General features: G+C 38.3%; 2 protein-coding genes across 2 annotated transcripts; both read right to left on the bottom strand.

Annotated features, from left to right (window-relative positions):
• Nucleotides 1–926: 926 nt before the first annotated feature.
• Nucleotides 927–10,883, bottom strand: LOC122661688 (dolichyl-diphosphooligosaccharide--protein glycosyltransferase 48 kDa subunit-like). The gene is made up of 13 exons (XM_043857168.1): nucleotides 10,532–10,883; nucleotides 10,258–10,394; nucleotides 9,986–10,111; nucleotides 9,386–9,439; nucleotides 9,115–9,228; nucleotides 5,807–5,862; nucleotides 5,683–5,724; nucleotides 4,084–4,159; nucleotides 3,740–3,811; nucleotides 3,467–3,592; nucleotides 3,270–3,374; nucleotides 1,224–1,307; nucleotides 927–1,135 (listed from the first exon to the last, which is right to left on the bottom strand). Exons 1-13 carry the CDS (start codon nucleotides 10,797–10,799, stop codon nucleotides 1,088–1,090), a joined length of 1,308 nt encoding a protein of 435 aa, XP_043713103.1. The 5' UTR covers nucleotides 10,800–10,883; the 3' UTR covers nucleotides 927–1,087.
• A 1,395-nt stretch (nucleotides 10,884–12,278) lies between these two features.
• Nucleotides 12,279–21,550, bottom strand: LOC122661687 (multidrug resistance protein 2-like). Its single transcript, XM_043857167.1, has 4 exons — nucleotides 21,259–21,550; nucleotides 16,538–17,161; nucleotides 14,265–14,434; nucleotides 12,279–13,242 (listed from the first exon to the last, which is right to left on the bottom strand). The coding sequence occupies exons 1-4, from the start codon at nucleotides 21,339–21,341 to the stop codon at nucleotides 12,644–12,646; spliced, it is 1,476 nt and encodes a 491-aa protein (XP_043713102.1). The 5' UTR covers nucleotides 21,342–21,550; the 3' UTR covers nucleotides 12,279–12,643.
• Between the last annotated feature and the right edge of the window lie 1,741 nt (nucleotides 21,551–23,291).

Genomic DNA, 23,291 nt, shown 5'->3' with positions numbered 1-23,291 from the left:
GAAGCGACTAAGTTCCTATCATGAAGTCAAAGTGGTCCAAACACTAGACTCTCAGTCCAACAAGGGCACAAACCCACTCTCAAGTCTTATATCTTGTGGCTCCAAGTTCTCAAAAATCCATAATCTTCCACTCCAGAATATGTCCTTCATAATAAGTCAACTCAGTTCCTAATCCGCACCCCCAATGGCTGATGGCTCTTAGTAGTTAGGGCTCCAGAAGAAATTTGAAGATCAAGATTGGATATGATATGAAGTAACAAAATCTGTCCACCATTCCCTTTTTTACCAGATCTTGTAAACATTTTCGAGGTATTTCTTCCTCAGCTCTTGCTTTACCTGAATCCATCTGATCCTTTGAATGGTGAAGCTGCATCCCTGATGATGAGGGACCCCATGAAGCTTACGAGCAAACAGTAAAAGGTATAAAACGTCTCACTCAAAGCTTTCTCTATTATATAAGCCCCTTGAGTCCCTCGTAAGAAAGATTCGGCTTTAGGTACACCAAGAGGGTAGCTCAGTTGGCAAGGACCACACCTCACAACAAAAGTCTTGAGTTCAGCTCTCCTTGGGTAGCAATTGCATGTATCCCAAGTTTCTCGGAGGTTTCCCAGGCATTCATCGAGTATAGGTGAGCTGCATGCGCACAACTATCCACCCTTCTACACCTAATTGAACATGTTTTGGTCTCATTAACCACAACCTATTCGCAGCCACTACATTTTGGAATGGTGGCACAGCCGCTACGTGCTAGGCATATCGGGAGTTGATCAAGCCTAATCAAGCCATTTCAATGCATGACATTCTACTTTGGATAGCTATGGGGTACTATTTTCCACTCATAACAGACCAATGTGCACGATATGCCGAGGCAGATGACGTCCAAGGTCAGCAAGTAAAGATGAGGATGATGACTACTACATGAGCAGTGAGGTGAAATGGACGTCGAAAGCATTTGACTCTCACTAACTCTGTAAATATAATTTGCAAAACAAATGTGTGATTACCCCGCTTGGTCAAAACTTCTTTATAACATAAGAATTTTTGCATTCTCAACCGAAGGTTCACTTGAATGTAAATGGTCTTGGAGCTATTTGTTGTACAAGTAGGTAATGGTGAAGATGAAGAAGCCTGCCATCTACAACCAAGACACACTAATGTCAGAGGAAATGCTTCATAGAATGATTGAAAAACTGATCTCAATTAAGGATGAAAAGAGATCTCACCATAGAAAATGAAGATCCATAATATGGAAAAGCTGTGGTTATAAATCTCTCATACTCGTTATGTTTGAATGGTCGCACTGGAATCTGCAATGCAAAAATTCCAAATGTTCTAAAAGTACAAGCAAGAAAATAAATCTGACTACGACTAATGGGTAAGAAGTTATTAGAAAGTCAGAATGTCATGCTGTAATGGACACAAACTAGGATTCTTGCCAATGTTACATCAGTTTGTAGTATCAACTCATACAGGTGCATGGACACATCATACATGACAAATAGGCAATAGTCTCACTTGGACTGCACAGTCCAGAGTGAATCCCTGGAAGTCCACAGTAAAGACTATGTACTCAAATAATAGGACCATCCACCATCCCCCACCCCCCAAAAAAATCTACATCTGGATGACAACAGTACTTGCTGTTGTATTAGGTATCAAGTCACGTAATAAACAATTTTCAAGAAATGCAATTGTAAAGAAAGAAACACCCATGTTTCACTTAAGCAGCCATTCTCAAACGATGCAAGTTTTTTCCTCTTTGTGCATTTTCCATCTAATCCTCTGTGCATAATAGCCACTGTAACAGTGACCAAGAACAGACCAGCCATTTTCAGATCCAGTAGGAAAAAAAAGTAAGAAAATAAAACAAACAAACAAACAAACAAAAAAAGAAAGAACAGGAACTGGTAGTCTTTCCCCAAGTGTTCATTTGTCAAGGGACTATAATAAAAGTTCAAAAAACAGATCAAGAATATAGGGACTGATGCAGAGAGAGGGACTGATGCAAAGGTTTGGCCATGGTTTCTCTTTGAAGAAGGGTCAGCAGGAGGTTTGCTTTCACCCACACTCCCACAGAGAGAGAAGATGGCTCAGGAAAGGGAAAAACCAAAACAAGAGAAAGAAAGCAGTTGGCTAGGCTAGAGCCAACAGGAAGGGGATGGACCAGGTTTTGGTTTTCTAGTGGTGGGGGGCGGGGGAGATCTGAGGAGAGCAGGAGCAGATGTGATAGGTTCCCCCATGTGCGCACATGAGAGAGGGAGAGTACTTTCAACTTTCATTATGCACTGTGTTCACTTCACAAGAGAATTATGCAATAGAGAATTGTGGGCCCCACAGAATAAGTTATCCATGCAAGATCTGCCAATATTTTCAATTGCCAAAGCAACTCTCTCTCTCTCTCTCTCTCTCTCTCTATCTATAGATATATATATACATATATAGCTATATAGCTATCTATCTATCTATCTATCTATCTATCACACACACACACACACACGTTCGTTTGGTACCATACTTGTCAAGGCACATAGGCGACCCAAGGCATTGGAGGGCTGCCAAAGCGCTGAGGCGACAAAGCGCCCTTGTATATTTTTTTTCATATATCCACTATATCTATTATAACAATGATATGATTAGGCTTACAGCACTACAGCAACAACGATATAGATTGAATCTATTCACTAATTTGCCACTATATCTAGCAACATCATTACAGCAACAACATTATGTAAGAAACAATATTATTAGAGGAAAAAAAAGAAGTAAACAAGCGAAGGAGAACCAGAGAAGTGAACTAGTGAAATTCGATTTCTTTCTTAATATATTTATTCAGTTATTTTTCGGTACTAATGATCCCATGCTTCACATCTATACAAAAACGTGTATGCAAACCAATAAAAATGTTAGAAGCAACATTAGTCAGAAGAAAAGAAAATTTGACTGCCCAGGTGGCAACTATGTTTGGCATTAAAATAACATAATTGGCATTTCAAATTATTCTACCTCAACAACCCCCCCCCCCCACGGCGGAGGTGCAGTCAAAAAGAAAAATAGTTCAAAAGACTAACAGCATTTTAGGTCTAATGTGGACATTATTTCAGTAATGTGCAACACTAAAACAATGCATGCAAGTTGGATCAAAATGCAGCAAATTCATGCCTAGTTACCACTGGAGCAATCTAGGGCTCCAGTTGCTAGGTTAAACAGCATAGGGATTATACATTCAGACAACAACAATCAAACAAATATTAGTGAAGTTGTATCCACACCTGCTTTGAAAGAGACAAGCTTGTGTATCCAAGCCTCTGGTATTCGACCTTGAACTGGAAGACCCCATAAACATCTGGTACCTTGAATGAAGTAAAATAGCGACCCTGCGAGAAAACAGGAGCTCATGTAGAGAGAATTTTAATTGACAGTGCGCAAGATCACATGTAGCTGCAAACTTGGAGATCAAAATTATTACCTTCTGGTCAGTTGATAAGGTTTTCAACACATAGGGGCTCATCATGTAAAACTGCACTTGAACATCATCAGCAATGTATGGTACCCAGCTGGTTCCAGACCACTCATAGATCTCCACAGAGTATTCCTTCAACCAGAAATAAAGATGCAAGTAAGAGGTAAAGAGGCAACTGAGAGTTTTTTGCTTTTTTGGGGAGGGTGCAGGGGGGTGTTGTTTATTAATTTTCAACAGATGGTGTTTGGCATAGCAGGAAAAAGGGTGTTAGAAAATTACTAGGTCATCATTGATCCTGTATATTGCTGGTTCGCCTGTTTCTCCAACTTTGTTGTGCCTAACATTCACTGCCTACAAAAGAGAAAGAAAACTTACAAAGATGCAGTGCAAGCCAATATAATAAGAAGAATAACAACTATAATGGCAATAAAGACGACAATGAGACAATAAATTATTGAAAATTTTATCCATAGAGACTGATTAAATAAGTGTTGGAAATTTCAAACAACTCTGGAAGGTCTTTCTTTCTCAACTACAATATAATTGCACCATCCAGCGCGTTTGATGGATTGGTTTGATAAAATTGGAAAGCAAGAACAAGAGAGCTAATTGATATGACTCACCTTGAGATGACCCCTTTCATGGAAAACCCATTTGCTGAGTTCAGTAACAAACTGCTCATTACCAGATTTTTCAAATCTGTCATCACAAAGTAGGTATTACATGAGTTTCCTGCCATTAACAGGTTAAGTGATGGTGATGCATAAATTGTGGACCAATACTCATTAACTTATCTCACTGTTTGGCAGTTACAAACTAAAATATCCAGAAAACCAAACTATATCCTAGATTCTGTGTAAAGAAGTGTTAAGATTAACATCACAAATGACCTAAGTATCCCAAGGAAAAAATTTCTGAATAAATTCCAAAAAGAATGGTAATACATAATTGCAAAGCGTTTCCACAGTGTCATCTGCAGTCCATTGATAGCCTTCCAACATTTTTTCCCCTATAAATCTTTAACATGCCACCCCGCATCTTCTAAGGAATTAGTAGATGACAACCTCCAAGAGAACATAGACTCCCCTTCAGATCCAACCCCCTCCCCCATCTGCGGTCTTCTCTCATGTCTTTCTCCTCTTTCTCCCACCTGTGTCTATCCATTACTGTTCATGGGTACTATTCATAGGACCTTAACAGCACCTATCTCTTTCCCTTCTTTCAAAGTTAATTCTCTACTTTCTTCTTCTTCAACCTCTTCCCATTTTCATTACGAAGATGTCTCACGTAAGGATCCGTTGCTCAAACCGAATCACACCAATGTTATGGAAGTTCCTGGATCGTGTGAAATAATAGTAGTACCAAAGGCACCCTCTGATTTCAGAATTTTCAAAAATGGAAAATTGGCTATGGAGATTCCGCAGAGTCAGAGATTCATAGACACAAAAGGGTTCAAGTTGTTCGATCCAATCCATTCTTGGGCCCGAAAAAGACAAAAAAGGAGATGTCAGTGACCTAGCACGACAAAGCACTCTCCGAGGGCAGTTCTATTCACAGGTACTGTTCATAGCCCTTTAATAGTAACTAATTTCTTATTTCCAATTTCTTCTCCTTCTTAAAGGCCTAATCAGTCCTAACACTCTTCCCACTTCTTCCTTATAGTTCAGTTCTAGAAATCTAAACCTCTCAGCTATCCTACATCACCATGTAATAATTATGAGACAATTTTGAATAGTAAAAGAAAATAATTCATATGGACAATCCACTTACAAGTACAATCATTGTTTAGACGAAAGATAAATGGCTACGTTCACACATGCCTAGTAGGCTAGGATAATGGAATGTTATACTTGGATATTTTATTAATGTATGTCTTTCCTTACTTTTGTACATTACAAACTAAACTTAATCCTAAGGCCTTAATATCTGATGCTACAGTGACAATAATGAGATGTGTTTTGTTGAGAAGGGCATTACAACATCTAATAATCATATTTAACACCAGGACCTGTCCACGTCTAATCATAAGTCACTAACTATGGCGGAATATAATGGAATGAGATTCTGGAGTATTGTTTTAACTGACCACCACAGTTTGCAATTATAAATTGCTCTGGACATTCATATTTTTCAAAGATTAAAAAAATTCACACCAGAAGTAACATAAACAAGCTCTGATGGACCAATATAAACAGGACAATCAAACATCAAAGCTCACTCACTTGGTTGAACTTCCAGCCTTCTCAACACCTGATCTAAACAATCTGAATCAAAGAGGTAAGCTCAATCAGAGGACATTAGTATACTTCAAAAGCAAACCAGCAACAACTAGAAGGTATTACGTACTGATTGCTGAAGAGGGCTAAAGATCCAGAGATCAATATCCGGGCATTATTTCTTGCCTACAATTAAATAAAGATATCAAATCAACTAATTCTTGGCAAGTAATAATTATAGAAACAATAATAATAAACAATAAAGGTACACGGAAAATCCCCCAAAACCCCCCACTTCCACATGAGGCAGGATTTGGTCCCAGGTTTCTGTTGTCAACAGCTGGTGATTTTACCACTAGGCCAAGGGTGGCAGCTCTATTAATTAACAATAAAGGTGAAAGCTTGCAATAATTTTGTTAGATATATGGCCAGAATACCGTGGGGGTATTCTGGACCTTTTCTTTGTTATTTTGTTAGTTTTTGTATTATGTGGTTTAGTCCCACATTGCTCATGTACATATTTTACTATTCAATTATTCTTATAAATAAGAATGTGCTTGGGATGGATTAATCATCCAAGCATCGAGTTCTAAATCTGGTCCTCTTAACAAATTTCATCATGTGTACATGTTAAGATCACATTACCACAACACCCGAACAAAAGACTTCCTTTTCACAAATAAGAAGCTTTATTGATTATAAGAGAGTAATCAATCACAAAGGCACCTGCCAGCCTAAGTGATAAGAGAGTAAACTTGCATGAAACCCTACATCCACTTACTTCTTGGTTAAAAAAAAAGCCCTGGGAGGGGGAAACAGTTGATGTGAGAATCTGCACATGTACTAACTGCACAAAGGACCTGCTCCCAAAACACCCAGATAATTTTGCACTGGGACTAGGGATCCAATCACACAAATTGTCTACCATCCTGAATTTGGTAAGCCCATCGGGGATAATGTAGGCTGGTTGCACTATGTATTGGATCAAGATGTTCACAAGAAAGAAAACAGCACAAACCACTCTACTCAAATGCAGGAACCTCAGAAGGCCCCTCATCCCCCTAAAACACTAACCATTGGCAAGTCCCCTTCTCCAACAGGACCCAAAAAGCCATGGACAACCACAACTGAAAAAGCGCACACCACCTGGGAGATGTCCAGGTGAAGGGAACAACAATGAACCGACTCAAAACGAAGCTAAAAAGGGCCTCTCATGATGGGCTCCATGGTTAGTCCTCTGAATATCTCTCATAAATGGTGTTCAGAGACCTGGCTGGGCTGGGCTGGCTGGTTATACAAGTTGACCCATCATCTGGTAGCTAAAGTGGGTTGAATCAACCTCTAATCAGGTTTTCTACTTTTTCATTTTTTTGGTTTTTTCCCCTTTGACTTGTCAATGATCCATCCGATCTGGTCAGGTGACCTGTTGACAGAAGTTGGTTGAACCGTGAAGAACAAACCACCAGAATCTACAAATAATAATATGTATATTTTTACAAAATTGTTACTTATTTTTAGTAAGTTCCAAGGTCTGAAATTTATCTTTAGAAGATAGACACACTTAACCACCATGGCAAGGATTTAATTATTTTTTACATAAGATTCTCTTGGACAGCTTCTGAATGCTTCAAAGTTTAGCTATCAGTGACATCCAATAGGAATAAATCAATATCGGAACAGACAGGCAATCCTCCTCCCTAAAACAGTCTATATAACACAGCAAGCAGAAACTTATATAACTTATCTACTTAATACACGAGAATAAAATCTGCAAAAGCTTTGTTGGAAAATTTTCCAAGTACCAGGATTCTTAGCATCTTTCTCAGTTAACCCATATGATCATGAAAACTATCACAGTAACTTTGGAGTGCAGAATTAGGGGAAATTTAAAAAATATAAGCACTAAAGAAAACATTGGTAAATAACACATTGAGTACATAACCCCAAGGGGGTAGCTCAGTTGGCATGAACCAACACCTCACAGTTAAGAGGTCATGAGTTCAACTCTCCTTGGGGCCAACTATTAAAAAAAAAAATACACATTGAGTACATAAAACACAATACTGGGAACAGCTTACAAAATAAAGCCATCAAATCCTTGACACATACCATAAAACTTCAGCAAAGGAACTATTTAAAATGATTAAGATACGAAACAACTGGAGAAGGCTATAACTTTCCCAACTGAGGGAGAGTTCTGAGAAGAATGAAAATCTTCACATGTTATTCAATGACTTGCAGAAAACCTAAGATAGATTTCTCGAGAAAAACTTCCATGGACTTTAAGAAAGAAAGAATCAAATGCAAATACAGCAGCAAGATTAAGGACATGTTTGTGGGAACAGTAACTAGTCAAGAACAACTGGTGGAGAGATGGCACTGTTTCTTGAGTATACAATAATGATTAAAGACAGTTTTTTTTTTTTTTTTTTTTTTTTTGGAGGGGGGAATATAAAAAAAACAGCTAACTGTGGAACGTTTTTATTTTGAAACATAAAAAATAAGCTGCACTGCAACTAATGCAAAATATGTTTATAGTTTTGAAAAGACAGCTGTTTCAACTGCTTATTCCGAAAGCTTGAGTTGTTAGTAAGGGAAACAACAATGTCTATCAACAAATAACAACACCCCCCACACGTGCAGACCCACACATGGCTCTGCACGTGACACCATCACATGGCAACAAAGGGGCACAACAACACATAACACAAACCCCTCACACTTACCAGGGATCGAACACCCGACCTCCTGGCTCTGATACCATGTTACAAACGCTTATCCTAAAGCTTCAGCTGTTAAGTAATGGCAACAACAATGTATATCAACACCTAACAACAACAGCAAAGGAGAAAAAACAAGTAACAATTAAAAATGATCACCAAGAGATACCCCAACACAGATATTTTGGCTCTCGGATAAATCACCCACAGAGTGGGTGCCATAAAGAATACAACCCATGGAATCAAAGTACCATGGATGAAATGTAGATGTGCCCCTCAAGCAAGGAGTGGCCAATGCATGTTAATCAAATTGAAGGGAGAACATTTAATGCATGAGTATAACACAAACCACTTAAGGGCAAAGAAAATTGAAGCAGTAAAAAAACCACAGCACGAACATAGCTAAGCTAAGGATATGAATAGCATAAGTGGAAATACTTGGAAAGATGAGCTGGCTGTGGATATTTTTGGGCAGCCTCAAGACAACACACAATAAGGATAAATTTGAGATATGGACATTCTTCAAATTGTGAAGTTTGGCTAAAGATTAGAAGATTCCCTAATTAATAGTGGAAGGCATAGGCAATGCAATGACTAATATGGGTTTGGTTCTCTTTCTCAACTTTGGCCATCTTTCATTATTCAATTTTAGTTATTGGGATACATACTGAAATTGCACAAGTACATACATATAGATTCACAGCAAAAATTAAAGTACCTGCACAACTGAAACTAAAGAGATTGCCGATCCTGTGAGTGATGGAGGAGTTGACAACTTGCTCTTTGGATTAACAGAATATGCTGATGGTGAAGCTGCTAGAACTTTCAATACCTACAAATTATGAAAAAAATATCATAACACACATATCAAGCAGGCAATGACCACCGACTGACATTAAATCCATAATCATTAGTAGGTACACCAGGCTCACACTGCATGCATAAACTAAGAACAAAAAATGAATCACAAAAGTCACTATAGTATTTACCAGGTTATTGGTAGGATTTAATGTGTGACCAACTCCTTGAAAAAGGACAGGGACCTGCAACATGTTATTCAAGAATCAATCAGGAAAGCAAACCTAGATGGTTGATTATTACGGCTATAAATATAAAATAGAAGAAGCGAAATAATCCTAAGTTCGTATGAGGAAATATTTTCTAGGTAACAACAGTATTTGATTTCTGGTAGTTCGAACAAATTTAGGCCTCATTTATGCAGCTTCTGCCAATGCACAAGTGCATTTTTTATAAGCAGAAGTGCCAGAACAATGGATGAATTTAATCTGGTAACGATTTGAGATCAGGTTCCTGCAAAGCAGAAAGAAAAACATGCATTTGGTGAATACTAATATCTATGCGTTACCAAATTACAATAATGTGCAAACTTCACTAATACTTTCCATTCACAGAGGCACTTCCAAGTTCCAATAGAACTAAAGTTGCACAAACATATACTTAATAGTGTTGCAATGCATGCAAAAGATTTCAGTATACATACTTAGAAACAGAAAACAAAGCCTTCAAGATTAGTAAAAATCTTCAAGGCTAGTTTGAATGTCTTCGTCTAAAAATAAATATTAACTTGCCTCTATAATTTTGCTTCCCAGAATGACATCAGATTGAATGAAACCATCGCTAGCAATCAAAGTATGATCTCCTTCAGTTTTTGAGACTGCATAGCTGGTGTGGTCAATAACCATGGCTGCAGGATCCTGCGCCAATAGATTAATAAGATGACGTTGGTGATGATAATGGTGGAGCAGACGATTAAAGAAAACAACTATGGAAATGGTCCTAAGCGAAGTGACTGGTAGATGGAGATTCCACATTAGGAGACAGGATCACTTCCCACACTAACCTCGTCAAACTCAACTCCACATTCTGTGGCAATGTCCCGAATCAAATCAGATGCAGAAGCATCGGCAGCAACAATCAAGTCATGGCCCGAATCTACGAAATCCAGTACAGCAGCCAAGTCCACGGATCCTCCGAAACCTGAAGATATTTGGTGAAGAAACAAAAAATAAACCCACAATTAGAAAATTTAATGTATCGCCCCCATTGAAATACTTCCTAACCGCGTCGAATAGACTGAAAATTTTCCACAAAGCCAAGTAACGTGTAAAACTCACGCTCGATCGTCGGAGAAAAGAGAATCAATCCATCATATAGGTACTGTCCGTATCTCTGTAAGGAAAGCTTCGGATCGTCTGCTAGCTTGAAATCAAGTTCAAATCCTCGAGTTTGCAGAGACTTGAAGAAAATCGAATGAGAGGATTTGATCGCGAAATCATCCAACAGTACGAGGATACGACGATCCGTAGGGTTTTCAGAAGAGAAAGAGCTGCCAAGAAATGGAAGCAATGAAACTAATGTCACGAAGATCCAGAGCTTCGCCATTGTTTTCCAGGGTTTAGGAGTTCCCAGAGTTTCAGCTACAAGCTTCTTCGCACTGTGAAACGGGTCACGTTAGTTTTAGATGAATTCTTCACCCAATTGACGTGACTGTATGTCTGTATCGTGGTTTATAGACTGAAACAATTAAATAAACGAAATTTCGGACATTTCGGAGTCTCCCACAGGAATTGTTCCGAAATTTCGGCAAAATTAGAGAGAGAGACCAATAGAACATCATTCATGGAAAAAAAATAGGCCTTTACCAAAAAACCAAAAAGAAACAAAATAGGCGATCTTAATTAGATTAAAACACAGAGTTCCTTGAAAAGACAAAACTACCCCCTAAAAACCACAATTTGGTACTAAAATTTCCTAATTAAAGTTTTATCTTTTATGCCTTTTTTTTTTTTTTTTTTGTAATTTGTTGGTTATGATTGCATTTCATTCCAAAGAAAGAATCGTGAAAATAAAGTGATTGAAATTGAGGATAGGGGATACTTCAAAATGCTTAAGATGGGAAAATCTTATTGTCACCACGGTTGATTGTAACAAAATTGTAACTTTAATTTTTTATCCTTCTAATATTGCACGCATATTTTTTCTAAGAAGATTAATCATGTCATTTCACAATTACAATGACAGTTACTGAAAATAACATACTAATAAGTCACTTTCAAATTATTTTAAAAATACATTTTTACGTTTGACATAAAAAGACACCTTTGCCCCCTTGTTTTAAGGAGGAGAGAGATAGACACATGGGAATGCTGGCGTAGGCCACACTCCCGTACAAAAAATTGCTTCCCATAACTTTTGAGAATAAGACAACGACAGTCAGAATAAAGTTACACCTTCAGCACCCAAGATGAAAGGGTAGGCCAAACATTACTTAGGTAGAAGTGATGAAAAAAACATACGGACGCTTTAGGTTTAACAATAAAAATTTAACTTTAAAAAGGGTTAAACAGTGAAAATAGATTCATGTAGCTGATCCCAAATTTACTTGGGAAAAACTAAGTTCTAAACAGAATCATTTGTAATAATTTCTAGTATTTTTCCTATGCAAATTTAAGTTGAACTCATGATTGAATAAAGCTCTTAAGAGTACATATTATCAATATAAATAGTTATTCCTTTGTCACTTTTAAACCTGGGATGCTTCACTCATGCAGAAATGGGAAGCTATACTGATGCCAATTTGGCTTTTCTAATAATCCAATCAAACTAAACCCGGAGACAAATGCTAAGAAATGGCAGAGAAAGAAGAGGCAGTTTGAAGTTTAATTTCTTGCAATGGCAGTTGAGTGATAAAGATATCAGAACTGTTCATGTGCTAAGCAAACAAGCAAGAATATATACAGCTTCATCTGGTTAGATGTAAAAGATACGATTCCTTAAGTTGAACAAAAAATGATGAAACTTTCTAACTAATACCAACAATAATTACATAACTTGAAATTTTACTAAACCTACTAAGCAAAATTTTCAGCTAAATCTCTTAGATACTTGTAAAAAACATGGCAAAGGTATTCACTTTTCAAACAATCAGAATACATTATCAAATTGAATTTGCAGTGAATCTTAATTTTTTTTCATTTACAGCGCTCACTTTTGCCATGTAATGAAAAAGACAAAACCATATTTTCAGGAAACACCTCAGGAACTGGCAGCTGAATACCAAAAAAAATCTACTGCAAGATTTCTGTGGATGAAATTGACATTGTGCAGGGATTTGCATCTCCATTCCTTAGATCAAGTCCTAGTCTCAGAGTTGGATCACATCCTCATGCTGCCATGTCAGTTGATGAGGGCTAGACTGTCAAGTGGTTAGAAAGTTAAATGAAACTTCATATCATCTCTTGCTCTTTTGAATTTAAAGTTTGAGCAGCATCACGATCCCGCCCAAATCTCCAATACAACGGGGTACAAAATAAGCAGCATATACCAAAGGGAACTGCCATCATTGAGAGCAGCCCCCTTGAGATAGCGAAGGCCTCCTGCACAGACCCTGACACTAAATTCACAGATTTTGGGTCATAGCCATAAACCTTCTCTGAAAGCATTCCAACGATTGGGGCTGCAAATGAAGAGAATGATCCTTCAAAGGCACGATCAAATGCATATATCATGGTCCGGTGCTTTGCAGGGACCACCTCAGCAAACATGGGATTATTTGCACAATTTCCGCACCAGCTGATGGTGAGGCCCATAAGGAAAAGGGTGATGGCAAAGGTGAACCAGCGGCTGACTGACTGTGGGATCACTGTGAGGAGGAACCATGAGAATGGGATTCCCATGAAAGCACTGAACTGGGCACACATGATACGGCCAGAGTTTGGATAGAGGTGCGACATATGATCTGCTATTAGTCCACCAAGGAGGTTCCCCATAGCACATCCAAGTGCAAAAAGGCTGATGAGTGCCGCTGAATAACTATGATCAAAGCCTGCGAAAAGAGTCAAATGAGGTTCTACGTTATTATATAAATAGATTAGATACAGAATATCATAAAAGGAGAAATACTTGGTGCAGCAAATCTGAGAAATCTACAGAGACTAGGCATGGATTTAGCACCTACTGTGGCATACAAACAATGCAAATGCAGAGGTGAATGAATATCAATCTCTGGACAAAAATTGACCGATGGGGTGATCAGTACCAACCCACTTTATCAGATCCCAGGGTATCTCATAGCCCCTTACATTCTAAGAGCCTAGATAACTTTTCTTTGGGTAAATTACACGTCACCCCCTGGTTTTCAAACAAAACTCAAATCACCCCCTGGTTTTTGAAAATACTCATCTGTCCCCCTCTACAGTAACGGTGTTAGTCTGCTGTTAGTTATTGGTGTGAAAGGACTATTTTACCCTTGTACTAAAACATTAGAATTAAATTTACAATACTACCCTCCACCCAACAGTCAAGGGTAGTTTAGGGATTTAAATTTATTTAACTGGCTGACATCATCACTTAACAGCATAAAACTAACAGTAGGGACTAATTTGTCATATTGGGGTCTAATACAGGGGGTGATTTGAGTTTCGTTTGAAAACCAGGGGGTCACGTGTAACTTACCCCTTTTCTTTTTTTCCATCAAACGAGAATAAATTGGTAAGAAGACAGCAGTTACGGAAACATTCCCAAAAAGGTCTAGGGTAATCTTCTCATATAACAGACATGAAGTATTCATGTCTTCCATTTCAACTACAGTCATTTCCAAAACCAGTTTTTGAATATTGACTGAACATAGATGAAGAGGTTCTAAGGAAACACATACATAAAGAGGCTGGAGGGGAGGGGTTATATTTTTAGGTTAATTGGATTCAAATAGTATTGTGGCATCTTATTCCAACTGTGTTACCTGATACTGATTCCTGTGGAAGAGTGTCATCCCCATTTTAAATATATTTTACCCTTGATGAGAAATGTAGTAGTTTTTTTTCTTCTTGAGTAAGAATCTTCACTCACCAATTAGTTCAAACCACATTGTGAAGAAAACCATGGCAGTCCATGGCAGTGAACCAACAATCCCCTGCAGGACAATTATCTGAAATGTTTGAACTTTCATAACGGATTTCACAGCTTTCCAGGATTCCATCCAAGCTGATGGTGGACTGTGATTTGGTATCAAACTGTTCCTGTGAAAAAGAGCAATCAAGTTTTCAGGGAAAAAAATGGTAACAACAGCACAAAAGGTAAAACAAATTAACCAAGATTGAGATTAACAATGGAATACTACATTTCCAGAAATCCGGCCAAGTTGTAGTCACATGGCAGTGCATATTGATGATCCTATATGGACGACATAATTTATTTGACCATGTACCAAGGGAATACATTTCAGAAATTTGTTCCTGGTGTTTTCACATTCCAGATGACAACATAACTTGTTAAGTTTACCTTGTTGCCAGCTATTACTTCTAGGGTACAGCTTGGGCCTGGGGTTACAAACCAGCAGGAAAATCTGGGGCACCCACAAGTTACCATATATTCATGTTCAGAGGACAGGGATATAGCGTTGATAGATCACAAATAAAGATACTAAATAGGAGAAAAATTAGTGTGAAGACATGAAAAGAAGAAAATTATGCATTTTCTACTGTATTCATTTAATTGGATGAAAAAGAATCCATTGAAGCCCCAAAAAGTAATGAACAAATGAGTTGGTATAAAGATGATTTGGATGATCCACATGGAGATGGATCTAGGGCTGTTAACGGATCGGATTAGGCTCGGATAGTGCTATATCCGCATCCGCATCCGATTAGCTATCGGACGGATTCGGATAGTGCAAAACGGATACGGACATGGATACGGATCGGATATTTTATCCGTTTACATGTAAATATAGCTTTTCGGATAGCTATAACCTATCCGTATCCGCATCCGTTTAGCTTTCGGACGGATTCGGATAGTGCTAAACGGATACGAACGCGGATACGGAAACAGATTTCGGCTATTCATTTACACCCCTAGATGGATCCTGATCTGAACATGAGACATGACAAGTTTTGGGTTCCTGATTTCCTGTAGACCCAAAATCAGGCCTATGGTCCAAACACCTGACGCAGAACACTCCATTTTATTCCATCATTATAATTTTCAAGTACATTAGCTTATTTGAACCATATTCATTTTACATTTGCATATAAAAATGAGCAGTTATAAAATATAATCTCTGAATTTGTGGAATAAAGTGTGTTAAACATGTATGCTATCATGTTTCGCCGTGTTGGTGTCCTTGTTACATGTTCCATAAACACCCAATCAATTACTATGACAACACTGGAGATTACCAACCAGATCCTGAAGAAGGAGAAGAGGAGACCAGAGAGAGAGAGAGAGAGGAACGATGAACTAGACAAGATAGGAATTCAAATTCATCCTATCATGGTCACCCTCCAATATATATAACAAAAGGTAATAGAGTCTTAGTAGGACCTACAAAGAGTATATGTCTAATTACAAGAGGAAAGTAAATAAAGTAAAGGAAGAAAGTTCTCTGTGAGGGAGTGCACCAAACGTGCCCAGACACAGAGGGGGGCAAAATGACTGCCCTGCCCTATGATGCCAACATTCATGCTCTGCCGCTCTCAGTGGCCCCCGCACGTGCGCAGGGGCCACGCTCCCCCACAGAGAACACTGACCATAAAGTAAATAACTAGACTAAGGCTCTCTTTGGTATGATTTATATTTGCGTTCATCTGAGTTATTCCTATTTTGCAGGTATTTGGTACGATTTATGATACCTATTTTATTTAATATAAATATAAATTAAAATAAATCACAAATCAATTATTCTTATTTATGCACAAACCATTAATTAGAAAGTGTTTTTTCCACTAAAATCTAGGGTCATTTTGGTCATTGCACGGACTAAAATAGGAATCCAGATTCATCCTATTGTGGTCAATCTCTAATATATATATAACAGAAGGTAATAGACTCTAAGTTGGAAATCTACTAAGAATATATGTCTAATTACAAGTGGAAAGTAAATAACTAGACTAAGGAAATAATTAACACAACTCTACAACTAAACATAAAACACGATAAAAACACTCCCCCTATTGTGAGTAAGCTTTAACACATATCTTAACTTTTACATATTTTGGAAAGTAAAAAAAAAAAAAAGAAAAAAAGAAAAGAAAAGGTGAACCACCATGAATACCATAAGATTGATGAATATACCAATTGCAAAACACTGATAGACCTGACAAACTTAAAGAAATAATTGATACCTCTCAGAAGTGGTCCCAGTCGCATTAGTGATGGTAAGTGTTCTCCTTGGGTCAATGACGAACAGAAAGACAAGGAATCCAATCAGTGAACTCAATAATGCCATCATAATAAATGCACAGCGCCATCCAGGTATTCCCCAAAATTCCTGACCGGCCATAACTGTTGCCACAGCACCACCTCCTACTCCACCCACAGAACCAACAAGACTTAGCAACCCAAACCCTCTCCCTCGAACACCATCCAGATAGCTATCAGCTATGAAGGACTGCAGTGCTGGTATAACAATGGCCAGCCCAATACCATTTATGGCTCTCCAGAAAGCTACCTGCAGAAAATGTTGGCTGGCACCTACTGCAGCAGTGGATAAGGCCCAACAAACAGTACCCATTGCAAGAACTGTGGGACGGTCATAATGAAGAACTGATATACCAGCTAAAGGTGATGACACTGCCTGTACAAAGTTCCGTATGAACGTTAGATATCCAAGATCAGTAGGCCCAGCAACGAAAGCTTCACTGACTTCTTTGTAAACGGCAGGAAGGAGGTTCTCATCAGCACGTTCCATTATAGCGGCCATGTTGATGAGAATAAGAGAGAGAGAAACCCCAAAGACCTTCCTTGCTCTGGGAAATGGAAATATAACAGAAGCATTGAAGAAAGTCAATCCATAAACACAGTAAGAGTCTCCTAAGAAACAACCAAATAAATTAAAAAGGATAGAGAGTATAGGTTAGCATCTTATTTCTTATGGCATAAGCATGGTATTCACCTAACACGCCTATGATTGTAGAATGGAAAAACTTAGTTAAGCTTACATTCTTAAGAAGACCCATCAGTGAAGAAAAAAACAACAACAACAAATGAAAATTGGATAAAGTTGTTCCTCAGCTAAGACATGGTGCTTTCCCTTGCAGTAAGTTATGTAGGTAATAGATCTCTCATACATAGTACCCAAGCCAATAACCTTAACAATCATTTAGTCAACTCAGTTCATCTTGGGCAAGTCCCCTATTCCTTCAACTTGGGGACTTACTATGTCTCCCAAAGAGTGAAGATCCTCAGTAATCACCACGACATTGGAAGTTAAATGGTGGAAAAATACTTTGTACAGCCAACCACACTACACTGAAAAAAAAGGCTTAACGAATTGTGAACATAAGTATTACCCCCCCCCCCCCCAAAAAAAAAAAAAGGTTGTGAATTTAAGTTTAAAAATGCAGTGACCACCCTTATCTCACCATACAATATTCTATTCTGGATTTGTTTCTTCCTACGGGAAACACATATTTTGACCGATCATGTCTCAGCCAGTTCCTGATAAGACTTATTTTACACATTTTTTGGTAACTTGGTAAACAGTGTTCAAGTCAGAATTGGGAACTCAGCATGTGATGAATAAAGATTGTAAGCTTTAATATCAGATATAAACTACTGTTAAGTGTGTGTGCTTACTAAAATGGTCATGTGTTCCAAGTCTTCATGATGGCACCTAAATAAATTTTCTGTTAATGAACACAAAGTTTTAATACATAACAGTTGCATAGATATAATAAAATACATGTACAAACCAGGATGACAAGAAGAATCCAAATAAAACCCACATTGGACAGCAAATTTGGTCACTGTCTGGAATCTGGGTCCAGGTTGGAGAGAGAGCCACAGAAGCCACCTCAATATCTGAACCAGACCTCCAACCCAGTCCCATTTCTCGCCACACCTAGTGTTCTTTAACCGAGCGCATATTTTGAGATATCACAAGTTTAAAGGAGTATCATCACCAAATAATCTCCTCCCCCCCCCCCCCTCTTTTGGGTAACATACACCTTGAAATCGTACAAGAAATAACTCCTATATATCTTCAAATGTAACTAGTAAGGTAGTATGTTGTATCATGTATTACAACTTAATGAACTATCTCTGCACAACCAACAGAAAGCAACAAATTGAGCAGGCCTACCCGCTTATTATTCAAGCTGTAGGGGTGATAATAAGCTTTGCTAGATCATTTGCTACAGTACACAAGTTTTTAAATATTGACACAATTGATATAGGGAATTCTCAATGTTGCATTAATAAAAGAAAGAAAGAAAGGGAAGAAAATAATAGAAGCTAAAAAAGAATATACCAAGAAAAAAAAGCTAAAAATGAGAAAGAATAATTCTTTTAAACTATAGCACAATTTAATGGACTAAACTATGTACAACCAGCAGTTAAGAACTATTTGAGCTTGCCCACCAACATACTGTTCAAGCGCCAGAGATGAGAATAAGTTTGCCAACTCAAGCAAGAGATCGTCTTAAAATAATGAAAGTGTGAAACAATCAATATCTACCTACAACTTTGCTGATTTTTAAGTTTTCTACCAAAAGAGGGAACAAATAATGAAAAGATCTATGAGGGGGGAACAAAAAAGAATAATTCCTTTCCAACCATATCAATTACTTTGCTTTGGACAACATTTTATGGAAACAGATTCTAATCTCTCTAAGTGGCCCAAAATCCTTTGTAATTCATATCCAACATAGCCAAGATCCGGTCTGTTTCTTTCTAGTCCTTAAGAATGCCAACCTCCTTCTTGAAGTGTTTTGTTATCCATGTCATCACCAAGTTATACAAGAGAAACTAAAAACACTGTGAAAGAGTTAAATAGGGGACTTCATTGATTGCTAGAATGAATAATAATGAATGACTTCATTTGATAAATATTTTCGTTAGTTCAACATCATGAAAATTAAACCCCCAAGGTGTAGCTAAGTTGGCAAGGACCAACACCACGCAATTAAGAGGCCATGAGTTCAACTCTAGGGCCTACCTAAAAAAATCATGAAAATTAGCAAGGCAGGCATATTTGATACACAGCAAGCTCATACTGCAACAAACCAACATATTTTTAAGTGGTCTATTGATGAAGCCATAAATTCACTAGTCATCAAATTCCAATGGCTAGTTCTCCCTTCCCCTATATATATTTGCACTGTGAAAAAAGAGACGAGAATAACCAATGTAACCTCTTGTGGTGAGTGAGTCCCATTTGACTTTGAGGTCCTCTTGTGGTTTGAGTGAATCCCACACTTAGATTGAGTGAGTCCCCAAGTGACCCCAGAGTTAAGTGGCACCCTTAACCCCTGAGTTAAGTGGTCCTCTATGACCCTTGTTATCATGTACTTGATTTCTTATTTTGACAATAAAACTCTTCTGTATATTGTGCCTTTAAAAGATGGAGCAACACACTAAACAAATGATACAAAAAGCATCAGTTGGGTGTCATACCAACATTGATGATCTATATCTATGTAGGTTTAGTGCCCACTGGAACAAGTAATAACTGAGATAGGGCAATGCAATAGTTCAAAAGAAAGGACAAAGTGACGAGGGAGTGATATTCAGGATGCAAAACCTATGCTTATGATTATTAAAATATCGGGAATGATGTTTCCACTCAACTCTCTCCTAACTAATAATTGAGAAAGATACAGAATTTTTAGATAAGGATTCTCCATATATTTGATATTAACAGTTCAAAAACTTCTTCAACTATGAAAGACTCTTTGGGTGACCCACCTAGTTGTCCCATGTGGATGGGTAATATGGCAATTCGAACCATTGGAAATCTAGACAGTGGTTTGGATTGGCCACTTGCCAAATTTCATATTTAAATTCAATCCCTGTACCCTCCCATTTATTTCCATGTACCCTCTTGGTAGTCCTAGATTTTTGAAAGAACTATTTTGCAGCTTGGTCAACTCCATGTGAGCTGAAACTTGACATGTGAGTAAGGGGATCTTTGAGTCGACCTATCTACAAAATTTCAGCCGCCATTAAACCTGCTATGTGATACAGAAAAGGTGAACTCTCCAAAAAATTTCAGCCCCAGTCAGACCTGCTATGTGATACAAAAAGGTGAGCTGGCTGGCCGTAGAAACCCTATGGACATGCCCATTCCTAAAACCAGCTCCCTTGATATAATACAACTATTAGCTAGTAGGATCCAAGTAGATTGTTAGGGAAAAAGAATGCTACCTGGTCACGTGGGTCTTGCACCCAGACACAGGAGCATGCAAAACTACTGCTCTGCCCCCCATGAAATAAAAAATCGCATCTATGTTGATGCCCCTGCATGCATTCTCATTGGCCCCGTGCTGGTGCTGGTGCTGGTGCAGGTGCAGGTGCTACACGACCAGAAAATAATCTCTTGCCCAAAATTTTATTAAATAAGCCCGTCCATTCTCACCCAGTAGGCCAGTATACCACTTTACAGTTTCCAAATACAATCTACGCGAGGGAGTTTCGAATAATCACTCGAATTAAGTGAAGAGCATTACCTATGTACCCAAAACAATTGCTGATATTATTTCTTGACGACTGGTGAGTAATGGACAAGAACCACAACCCATGACCACGGAAAGGGTCCTCAAAAATGGCAATCGACAATATCAATGACTAAACAATGAAGCAAGTGAGAAAGATTGAAGCCGAGTCACTCTCAGCAATTAACCCCAACATAATTAATCCTGAAAAATCCATCCTTTGCCACTAGAAATGTCGATCAAACCTTTGCGGGAAAAAACAAAAACCTCCCCCAAAGGCTAATGTCCTAAGTTATGATAAGAAACAGAATTCAAATTTATCGACAGAACGAGAAAGAACAATAAAACAAAAGAAATGACACAGAAGAGGAAAAAAAATGGTACAGAAATCTAGCGAACCAAAAGTAGCTTACTTCATCATCGTGTGATATGTACGTCTCAAAGGCAAAACTTGAGAATGATGACGACGACGAGATCCAAGGATCCGAAGGGCCATGCGTCAATATGGAAACTCGAAACAGGTACGTTGAAGATGCATTTTTTATGGATCTAGGGCACCCAATATGAGGCGAAAAAGAATCTGAGGTCACGAGGACACTTGTGGAAATACAGGAAGAGGAAAGGGGATATTATATAGAAAGATTGACACATGATGCAGAGATGATCATGTACATAATAAGAAACAAAATCAGTAAAACCACCACAACCAGACGAAGCACGAAGCACGGGAGGAGGAATCAATTTCAATGATTCAATCTTCTTTCTTCCCCTTGTATCTTTCCTTCCCACCTCTTTGGGTCTCTCTGAGGAGTGTTTGTCTCAGTGTCAGTATTTCTTGCTGGCTTGAAAGCTGGAAAGCTTGATCTTTATCGGATAATTAGGTCCCACACTACTAAGTTTTTTAATGTTGACCGCGACAGGACGGATGACGTGGCAGATTTTCGATTCCCAACAGAGGCCGAAAACAAAGTTTTCGTCCAGCTCAGAATCTCACAGGTGGCAGCATCTTAATGTGGTCCCTAACAGAGTAGATCTGCATCGATCTTTTACTGAGATTTAATTGGTTCCAATTGTATGGAATAAAGTTGGACATATAATAGGCATTCAAAACTGACGATTCAGCCAAAACGGTCACCTACCAAACCATAGTATAAGGCCAGTCGTAGAGTCACACGTGGCTGCTTAGTTTGATTTTGACATGAGGGAATAAGGGTCTCTATGAGGGTAATGACAAGGTAACGGGCTCGAATTTTAAAGGCCAGCCCATCATCCCCAGCCCAAAACGAAAACTACAGGTCAAGAATGGGCCTACCTCTGTCACGTGATGCCCAAAATGAAAACTACAGGCTAGAATGGGCCTACCTCTTCCACGTGAAACCTGCCCAAAATGAGAACTACAGGCTAGAATGGGCCTACGTCTGCTACGTGAAATCTCTGTCTCTGCTATAACCGAATTGCTGTCCCCCTTTTCTCATAGAGTTCTCCTATCTCCTTGAATGTGTGAGAAAATCAAATTTTTTTTGGAAAATTATCTCCTCCAGTTCTTTGCCTGGCCCAGTTCCAGTGCCTCTAATAAGGAGAAGTGGAGCCCACTCAGGTAGAGTGTTCATCAATTTCAATGATTCAATCTTCTTTCTTTTATCTTCTTTCCTCTTTGGGTCTCTTTTGAGTAGTAATTTGTCTTTTTGTTAGTGTTTCTTGCTGGCTTGGAAAGCTTCACTGATAATTACGTCCCACACTAACTATTTTCAAATGTGAAAATAGTGCATGGGTCTAGGGAGGGTCTTAATGTAAGAAAGAAGTTATTTCCATATTCGAACCTGTGACCATTTGGTCACAACAAAGCAATCTTTACCGTTACACCAAGACCTCACCCTCAAGAAGAAATAAAGCTACGTTTGAATATCAAGAAAAGAAAAAACATAGAGAGACAAAAATCATTATGATGCAATGATTGCTTTTATGTCTTTATCTCTCTCCTCAAATTCAATTGTATTTGAATTTCTTTTTCTTTTCTTGACAACCAAACAGAGAATACCTCTACCATCTGTAGCCCAAACTGAGAGTACCTCTGCCACGTGGAACCTGCCTTCCTCTCTCTCTCTCTCTCTCTCTCATTCATACCTTTTTAGCAATAAAAGTGAAATATTACATTTATATATTAACCTTCTACTCATAGTTGGAAAATCGGGTTTTGATTGGGTCGAGTCGCTCGAGTCGAATCAAAATTTTGGAAAACCTGGTCAAAAAACGCTCTTGATGATAACAATGGTGCTTCCATAATTACCTCTCTTAGCTCTGCATGAGTTTCAACTTGACTTTTGAGTCCAATTCCCCTGTACGTACGTGCAGGTTCGTCTCAGAGGTATACATATCCCATTTTTGCAATTTAAAAGGAGAAGAGGGGCATTAATGAAAACAAAAAGGACAAGTGGTTATCTCTCAC

Source organism: Telopea speciosissima, chromosome 5 (assembly GCF_018873765.1).
Source record: "Telopea speciosissima isolate NSW1024214 ecotype Mountain lineage chromosome 5, Tspe_v1, whole genome shotgun sequence".
NCBI lineage: Eukaryota > Viridiplantae > Streptophyta > Magnoliopsida > Proteales > Proteaceae > Telopea > Telopea speciosissima.
The sequence above is the reverse complement of the archived record's forward strand: the minus strand, read 5'-3'. Positions and strand labels throughout refer to the sequence as shown.

Excerpts from the sequence above, each read along its gene's own strand:
- LOC122661688 (XM_043857168.1), bottom strand. The coding sequence starts at position 10,799 with ATGGCGAAGCTCTGGATCTTCGTGACATTAGTTTCATTGCTTCCATTT. Across the intron at positions 9,440-9,985 it reads TGGGAAGCAAAATTATAGAG|GTCCCTGTCCTTTTTCAAGG; the intron begins GCAAGTTAATAT and ends AACATGTTGCAG. Across the intron at positions 3,593-3,739 it reads ACAGGATCAATGATGACCTA|GAATACTCTGTGGAGATCTA; the intron begins GTAATTTTCTAA and ends TTCTGGTTGAAG.
- LOC122661687 (XM_043857167.1), bottom strand. The coding sequence starts at position 21,341 with ATGGCCCTTCGGATCCTTGGATCTCGTCGTCGTCATCATTCTCAAGTT. Across the intron at positions 17,162-21,258 it reads ACATATCACACGATGATGAA|AGCAAGGAAGGTCTTTGGGG; the intron begins GTAAGCTACTTT and ends TCCATTTCCCAG. Across the intron at positions 14,435-16,537 it reads ACTGGGACCACTTCTGAGAG|GAACAGTTTGATACCAAATC; the intron begins GTATCAATTATT and ends TCTTTTTCACAG.